At 45.0% G+C, this 8,403-nt stretch overlaps 2 protein-coding genes across 2 annotated transcripts; both read right to left on the bottom strand.

Annotated features, from left to right (window-relative positions):
* Window positions 1–1,995: 1,995 nt before the first annotated feature.
* LOC112557026 (contactin-like) lies at window positions 1,996–5,397 on the bottom strand. The gene is made up of 8 exons (XM_025226588.1): window positions 4,974–5,397; window positions 4,642–4,736; window positions 4,365–4,460; window positions 3,767–3,914; window positions 3,464–3,585; window positions 2,989–3,175; window positions 2,747–2,863; window positions 1,996–2,430 (listed from the first exon to the last, which is right to left on the bottom strand). Exons 1-8 carry the CDS (start codon window positions 5,164–5,166, stop codon window positions 2,387–2,389), a joined length of 1,002 nt encoding a protein of 333 aa, XP_025082373.1. The 5' UTR covers window positions 5,167–5,397; the 3' UTR covers window positions 1,996–2,386.
* A 764-nt stretch (window positions 5,398–6,161) lies between these two features.
* LOC112555966 (contactin-5-like) lies at window positions 6,162–7,592 on the bottom strand. The gene is made up of 3 exons (XM_025224595.1): window positions 7,364–7,592; window positions 6,584–6,856; window positions 6,162–6,418 (listed from the first exon to the last, which is right to left on the bottom strand). The coding sequence occupies exons 1-3, from the start codon at window positions 7,590–7,592 to the stop codon at window positions 6,252–6,254; spliced, it is 669 nt and encodes a 222-aa protein (XP_025080380.1). The 3' UTR covers window positions 6,162–6,251.
* Between the last annotated feature and the right edge of the window lie 811 nt (window positions 7,593–8,403).

The raw sequence follows: 8,403 nt of genomic DNA, 5'->3' as shown, positions 1-8,403 counted from the left end.
AGTCGAAGGGAAATTATTCACGTACGCAGGGAGATAACAATTCATTGTACCAAAGATGCCGTCAAGGCGGTCGGGCCCCAGGCAATAGTTGACTATGCAGCGAGCGTCTGTATCCAAAACCAAAGATAAATTCGAACCAAGCTCGATATCAAGTGTGTGGGCAAGTAAGTACTGGCTGATAGATAATAGGACCGATCTTAACAGACGACTCTCCTGTGGTTATGTTAGAAAGGAGACTTGAAAGTAGGTATTTCTGCGCCAAGTCAACCACTCCTCAAGGTCCTAGTCTGAAGTTATCCTTTCCCCGCTGAGGGGCTCACAAATGCGAGCATCTCCCGCTATTTTTCCTGAACATTTCTTGTATTTTGGTGTCCATATTCCTGTTCTTACAGTCGTTTTACTCTGTGTGCAACACAGGCGACACGTTCGCTTGATGGCACGTGATGCAAGCAAAGAGGAACCTCTTTAATGCAAGTTCCAGGATTTTTTTTTTCTTTTTTTTTTTTTTTTTTTTTAGGTCGGCTTCAGCGTTGAATCTGTCTGATTGAATCCGACTAGAACTGGGTTGCGCAGCTAAGCCACTTCCTTCTTGGCAAAGGTCGCCACGACCTCATGCGCGTGCAGATTCGATCCGCCTCTCTCAGCACGTGCTTTTCTCAAGACTTATGGTTGTCTCAGTGTGGGAGGGCTGGGTGGTTCGTTCGATTTCTACCAGGAGGGAAATTTATGCTAATTACTCTCGTGTTTTGTCTACGTGGCAGCGAGTGAAAGAAAAAAAAAAGCTGCCAAGGATGTTAACAGGACATTCTCATGAAGAAGGCGTATTGTGATTAGCTCTGATGCACTGCGAGCTTTACTAATCAAATGCCTTAGTGTTTATGTTCGATGTGTGCCTGTGACTACAGTTTGTTTTGTTTTTCCCACCCACACGGCTTGTTCAGTTGAGCGGTCAGTGAAAGAAAGTATTAGAACACTAGCTGGGTGGATCTGTAGATGAAATTGTCGACCAGTGATATGCATTGTTTTGATGTGCCAAGAACATTTTCCAAAGAAGTGTGGTTGTGTTTTTTAATGAGTCCCTCTTTCCTGGCATTTTTGAGTTGCTTTGACGAGTGTTATCCTCACGAGACAAGAGTTTTGTTTGGTTGTTGCTTCCGATGTTTGGTCGATCTCTTTATTTGACAAGACTTGCCCGAACCTCAAAGCATGTGACCATTCCCCGTATGTTTGTGTTTACTAAAATGAAATTAAAAAATCTGGTTTCATATTACTGAAATAAAATTATTTTATTTGGATTGTCTTTGGACATCGAGAAGTTTGTGGTGCAAAATCTCCCTCAGAGATGTTTGAGAGTTTGATATGTACTTCTCTTGATTAATTAAAAAAAATATTAATCAATGAGATGAACATTCAGGTCTTTACTAGCTCTGAATCAAGTGTCAAAATAAGACAAGCGTTCAGTGTTACAACACTTAAAGAACCACTTCAGATGTACATTTATGGTTTGCTGCAAGTTAAATGTCAATGTTCCTCCAGTATTTTGTTCGATATCGAAAATGATAAGTAATTTGCATCATTGTATAGGCGTCATATCTAACCTGTCCAGCAGCAGTTACAAAATTCCCCACGCGCCTCTATTAATACTATCAATATTTAAAACATGGCGACTTTAATTTGCTCGACCAACAAGAGCATGTTTATGGGGAACCACACATTCCTTGTATTCATTATCAGTTGTGCTGTACTAGCAGTGCGATTGCAGTCTGGACAAAACTTGCTCAGAGTTTGATTGAATGAAGGTTTTCCCCACAGAAGCAGACGAGCAGTGCACTAAGGGAACATAAAGCCATTACAGTCCCTTTGGAAGCAGTCGTGTGATGAGTTCCGGCAAGTACATCTGTTGTTTCTGGATTGAAGACCACCATCCCCTCTGAAAAAAAATCCGATCCGATTTTACTCGTGAATGATTTTCTATGCACTTGAATAATTCACAATTAACGTGTACCTTCCTTGCAAAAGATATTGCCAATGGTTAGCAGAAAAACATATATATATATGTTAGGCGAGATACACGTGTACTCACGTTGATTTTTATTGCAGATGATTTTTTTCTCGTTTCTCTTTTATTTATTTTTTTATTTTTTTTTTTTTGGATTGTGGTGTATGCACAGGATTCATAACCAAAATGGAAGCTGCAATCAAACTGTTATCAAGCTAAGTGAGTAACCCGGGCCAAGGAGGCAAGCGGCTTACCTAATGTGAAGTAGACTGTGGGCGACTTGTTGCCGTCCCCGGCAAGGCTGAAGCCAAGAACGCGAAGAGCGTAACAATGCCCCTCTTGATGCCGACAATGACCCCGGAAGTTTGATGACCGAGCACCACAGTGTCATGCGCAGTGAGAACGTTTTCTGTTGCTGGCCACCATCGCAGCTGTTACACGGAAACACAAAAGTCACTAAATTTTATTGAACTTTGTCCTTTTCTTTCGAAAAGCAGATATATAACATACCAGGCATATACACTGGAATCTGTGTTTTTTTATCTTTAAATAATCAATAGTTAAGTGGTGGATTTAAATGTAGAAAATGGAAATCTGAAGCATGATGCATATTAATTTGTTAGTGGCAAAACAAAGAAAACAAAATTTAAATTATACAAAATAAAATGAGAAATAATACCACAAAAGAAGAAGAATTAAAAAAAAAAAGTCTTTTCAAAGAAAGAAAATTGTCAAAGTTCGTGCTACCTTGTAGCCAACCAGCGGTTCTTCCGCTAATGCCAACGTAGACACCTCTCCACTGTACTTGCACGCTGTTGTTGCTATGAGACGTGGTCATGACATATTCAGGATACCTCAAGGGAGCTTCAAAAACATTTACACAACGACATTTACCTCATCTGATGTTTAAAAAACCAACAGAAACCCTATTTATACGATTTTATTCGCCGAGCTGGAAACAAGAGCCTAATGTAAGGGAAATAACCCACCATTTAGTAGGGTAATCATGTAGTAGTTTTCTCCCTTGGGTCCCAAGCCCGCGGCGTTGAATGCCTGCACGTTGACCCAGTAACCCTCGTTTGGCAAGAGACCGACCACCAGTGCAGTCGTGCAGCTCTCACACCAAACTTTGCTGAAGCGTTGGACACTGGCATCTTTAGCCAACCAATAATTTATCTGCACAGCATCATGTCACATCTGTACCCGTGCACTGACACAAGAAAAGAGTAAAATCATGTCTGAAGTAGGTCAAGAATACAGTACTGGCAGTTTTTGAAGAGGAAGGGTAAAAGGAAAATATTTTAAGATGGATTCACAAGTTATTTAGTACTGTAAGAGTCTATCAAAGGCTTCAAACATGAAAGAGAGAGAGAGAGAGCTTACTACTTTTAAACAAAAAATTAATTTGACATTAGTAAAATTCAGTTCTTGTTTGAGCAGAAAGCAAATGAAATGGTCTATTACCCGAAAGCCCCTCAACTTGCCCCTCACAAACTGACGAGTATTGTCCAGGCGGTTCCAGAAGACCGTCACTGCCGTGGCATTGTACCCGTAACCATACACGTTGCGAGGGGCTGCTGCTGGCACTGCGACATCCGGGTACCAGCGTCAACAATGTGTTGCATGACAGATGAAGGGCAAAGGTTAACAGTGAAATGGTGAGTTAATGATAAGTATGATGGGATGAACTCGAATGATCAGTTTGCAAAATGTACTGATATAAGACGGTTTTTGTATGATTATGACTGCTTTGAAAGTAATACTGACGAGCCTCAGCCGACATGATGATGTAAACGGTTGTGTTGGGACCGTTGCCCAGAGAGTTGAAGGCTCCAACCTTGACTTCGTACTCCAGGTAGAAGTTCTCCTCCCCCACGAGCGCCACATAACTGTTCGTTCGTCCAGTGACAGTGTCCTGGGTTCAAAGGTCAGATCATGAGTCACTTTACTTATGCACCGTAATACTGACACTGTCAGTGTAAGATCTTTCACCATTCGCACTAAATGATCGTGACATAATTGTAAAAACTTTCTTCGTCCTCGTGATATGGTTGGTATATTAGTCTCACACAGGTTCGGTTACTCTCCCGTTACATCGTTTGTGTGCGTTACTCATAAGATACAAGATAATATGCTGAAGGTGAAATGGACCTTGTGTCAGAGTTACACAATAAACTGTCGCATTCCATCATGACATCGCATATTCCAAAATGAAAAGAGATCACCCAAGAACATTTCAGCTCCCTCTGTTATCACATACCCACCCACCCATAGACCATGGTGGACAGTGTTTACACGATAGGTCTGGAAACTGGAATTCGTACATCCTACCAAGGGGCCTGTCGTTGGTGACAAACGCACTTACCGACTGCCATCTGTCATCGCTGATGCTGTCGCTTTTCTTGCGCCAGTAAACTTTGTAGCCCACACCATCGCCTGTCAGATCCTCTGGCTTCAGCTCCTAGGAGAAATAATGGGTAGTAATACGAAAACCTGCCTATGTTATGTTTTTATTAGGAAGAGGGAGGGGGAGCAAACAACAGTTTCTCGCCAAAGACGTTAGGACTGTCAGGGGACTCTACTTGAGCTGACCATGCCGCTGTCTGAACATAATTCTGAGACAAACATAACGGCTAACATACCGTCCACGTGAAGGCGAGCGTCCCCATGCTACTGAACATGTTGGAGATCGTATCTGGGGCTTTCCTGGGGGCTGCGTCTGGAATCTTGAAGTAGGCTAAGACACAGAGGATGCAACAGTAAATAGTAGTAAAACTGATGATTTTCACCCCTCCCCTCCCCTCTCCCAGAGAGAGAGAGAGAGAGACAAGAAAAAAGTAATAAAATAAACACTGGGACTTGAAGGGGAGTACAAGAACTATCCTCGGGCCAACAAACGTCTGTTTTCATAGTTAATGACTAATGAACTTACCCTCGTTTCACAACTACATCCCCTGAAGCTAATCCAACTCACCTGAGGGCTGGCTGGGCACACCTACTCCATAGCGGTTGACAGCTGACACCCGGAAGGAAAATGATGACCCCGGTGAAAGGTCAGTGATGATGTAGCTACACTTGGTGGGCTGTTCCTGGTTAACGGTCTCTGCAATGGGCAGCTCTGGAAGGAAAATATCTTGAAAATATTTTGGTTTGTAAGACAAGTTCATGGGACTAACGATATTTCTTGCATTTCTGTGATAAAACAGTTTGATGCTCTTGCTCAGCAAGTAACTACATCACAACTCACGCGTGTATTTGAAGCGCCAGACAGATTCGATGCTGGACTTGAACTGGATGCTGAAGAACAGGATTTCCGCCCCGTGACTTTCGCCAGGTGTCCACGTAAGGATGAACGGATGTGTTTCTCACCTGCCCGTAAAGACCGGCTGGCTCGCTGGGAGGTCCTGTTAAACAGATTGCAAATACTTACTGGACACAAAAAAACAACAACTTAAACCACAGCATTAAATGAGGAGGACGAAGATGATCGTTGCCCACGTGACAAAGTCTCAAAGGTACTCGCCAGATCATACCTTGAACTGTCAGGTAAGCAGAGGAGACCGCGCTATCGTCGACAGTCATGGCTCTGCAAGTGTAGACACCCTCGTGCTCAAACTGTGTGTTGATGATGTACAAACCAGTTTGGCTTCCACCTGACAACTGGCAAGATAAAGAGGAAGTGAAAATCAGACATTACTTTAAGCATCTGTCATTGCTGTCCAGGAGGAAATTCCGGTGATGACAATCTAGCAACTTACCTGTAGAAAACCTTCGAATCAGATTCTGGCGAGTTTACCTGTTTGAAAGTGGGGCTGGTTTTGCTGTCTATTGGGACGCCATTGAAGCTCCAGGTGTATACAAGGTCAAGCTTCTTCCGGTCAAAGGACGCTTGACACTGAAGGAAGCGGAGCCGTTGACGTCAACGTGAGTGTCACGTGGGGACAACGTGATGCTTGTTTTTGCTAGAGACAAAACGTGGAAAGGTGAGAGTGAGGCTCGTTACCGCAGAATCTGACAAAAAACTTTAAACTTCGTCGAAGAATCGAAAATATTATGTTTAGTTTCAAGAATGGTAGTGACTAAAATGTAAAAAAGGAATATCCACAAATACAGATACCCCGTGCACTCACACAAGACGCTGAGTACAACTGTCCTAACGCCACACCGTACAAGTTCTCTGCAGTGCACGTGTACCGCCCCTGGTCTGCCGGCTGTATCTGTGAGATGAGGAGGTTGCCACTGGTCAGCAGCATCACTCGGCTCTCGACCCCTCGGACGAGGTCCAGAAACCTGCCATTGAAAGACCACGTGACTGCTGGTGCTGGGGATGCTTCTGGCTGACAGACGATGGTCGTGTTTCCTTCTCGGGTGGCCATTTGAGAATCGAAGACAGGCTGATTCTTGAAGACGGGGCAAACGCTGAGAATGAGAAACAATCACAAACATCACTCATCTAAACGATCTTCTGAATACGTTTGTTTGCGATACAGTTGGCTAGTCTACTCCATATCCCGACACCCGGAAGGAGTTTGATGACCCCGGTGATGATTTAACTAGGGTGGGGTGTTCATCCATGTCACTCACCCAGAATCCTGAGCTGAGCGGACGATATTCGAGTGCCATGCAGGTTGGTGGCCGAGCACTCGTACATGCCGCTATGGCGGGCTGGCTCCGCCTTCTTGATGACCACCACGTTGCCGCTGACCTCCACGTCGTCAGGTATCGAGGTCAAAGGTTGGCCGTTTTTAAACCACGCGTAGGTCGGGGTGGGCACTCCTCCGGCCTGACAGCGGAGCGATACCGTGCTGTTGATGTCGACGTGCTGATCACGTAGTGGGAACATGAAAAATGGCGCCGCTGGGGAAGTACAGGAAGTGAGCACAGAGCATGCGCAACCATGGAGATAAGAGGCATCACGGGAAATCGGAAGAAATGTTTATTAGGAATAGGACACCATATGCATAGTCAATATGTTTACAAACGATGAACTCTAGCACAAGAGAAAAACATGGAGAAACTAAACAAAGAAATTTAGACAAAAACAAAAATAAAATTATCATGTAATTTAATATTAAAAATGAAATATTCGTGGAATGAAGTCATAAAGGGTGAAACAGAAACAGTAAAATTAGTCAACTGATGGATCACTCAGTGACACATCGGATTTGGCAAACTTTGGTGCTCTGTGCTTTTGAAAGCAACGGTCAGCATCACACACTCCACACCGAATGTGCGAGTGGAACGGTGAGCAGAACTTACATAATTTAATTTCAGAAGGATCAAAGATTAATATGAGTGGGAAGCTGGTATATTCTTTTATATTTGGAGCGAGGTGCACAAGCCAGATCTTGTGTCCGTCCTTACCTTGCACCAGCAGGCTGATGGTGCCGGAGTCCGTGGCGCGGCCAGCACGTTCCACACGACACGTGTAGTTGCCCGAGTCCTCCACCTGCGCGTCCGGGAGGATCAACACGCGCCGGTCGTCCAGAAAGGATGCCTTCTGGGGGATGGGGCCGTTATCTCGCCTCCAGGTGTACAGCAGGGGAAGCCTGGGGCCAAACAGGTGCGAGTTTACATGATGGCAAGACGACATGCACTTTCTTCTCACGTCACTCGCGCAGTCTTTGTGCCGAAAATATCTCATTTTAAAAAGAAATATCTGTCTCTGAGTCGACAAACCCCGACCCCACCCCTGACCCCACTACAATCTCACTCCACCCCAGCCCCCCACATACACCTACCTGCCGTAGGCGAAGCATTCGATCCTCAGGCGTTCCCTCGCAGTGGGGGCGACGGAAAAACTGCGGGGAAGTCGCTGTGGATGTTGGGACCGAAGTCGGTGGCCGCTGAGGAGTCAACATGATTGAAATAATAAGCACACAGAGAAATGCGACAGCGAAAAAATTTAGACCATGTATCGATGAGCATCCGTGGTGTCAAAGTTCAACTCACTGTCGCCTCGGATGAGGAGTTCGATGCCCAGACTGGTCCTGCTGGGCGGCTGCACGGTGGCCGCGCGCTGACCCCGGGGCGTGGTGAGTGTGACGACACAGTAGTACATGCCTGCATCCGACCGTTGGGTCTCCGAGAAATACAGGCGGCCGTTGTAGGAGACGAACTGATGCAGGTTGAGGTGAGGTCGCACAAAGTTGAGACCAGGGCCTTTGAACCACTGGAAGCTGGCATCTGTGAACAGGAGGGATGGAAGAAAAAAGTTCTTAAAATCCCCAAACGATGTAAAATGGGTTAGGGGAATACCTTTACTATTCCTTCCTCTTCACCAATAAGAGATGTGCTTCCGCATCTATAGGTGTAGCTATACACAGTTCACCAGATACACACTCCGCTGTTTGAAGAGCAAAGATAATGTCGATGAAAGATTCCTAGCGAGGACAGCTCACCAG

Source organism: Pomacea canaliculata, linkage group LG2 (assembly GCF_003073045.1).
Source record: "Pomacea canaliculata isolate SZHN2017 linkage group LG2, ASM307304v1, whole genome shotgun sequence".
In the NCBI taxonomy this organism is placed as follows: Eukaryota; Metazoa; Mollusca; class Gastropoda; order Architaenioglossa; family Ampullariidae; genus Pomacea; species Pomacea canaliculata.
This window is presented reverse-complemented; position numbering and strand designations above follow the sequence as displayed.

Coding starts and splice junctions, on each gene's coding strand:
- LOC112555966 (XM_025224595.1), bottom strand. CDS start 7,592: ATGTCGTCTTGCCATCATGTAAACTCGCACCTGTTTGGCCCCAGGCTT. Junction 6,857..7,363: donor CATCAGCCTGCTGGTGCAAG/GTAAGGACGGAC, acceptor GTACTTCCCCAG/CGGCGCCATTTTTCATGTTC. Junction 6,419..6,583: donor CGCTCAGCTCAGGATTCTGG/GTGAGTGACATG, acceptor TCTCATTCTCAG/CGTTTGCCCCGTCTTCAAGA.
- LOC112557026 (XM_025226588.1), bottom strand. CDS start 5,166: ATGAACTTGTCTTACAAACCAAAATATTTTCAAGATATTTTCCTTCCA. Junction 3,176..3,463: donor GCAAGTTGAGGGGCTTTCGG/GTAATAGACCAT, acceptor GATGCTGTGCAG/ATAAATTATTGGTTGGCTAA. Junction 2,431..2,746: donor AACCGCTGGTTGGCTACAAG/GTAGCACGAACT, acceptor TCCGTGTAACAG/CTGCGATGGTGGCCAGCAAC.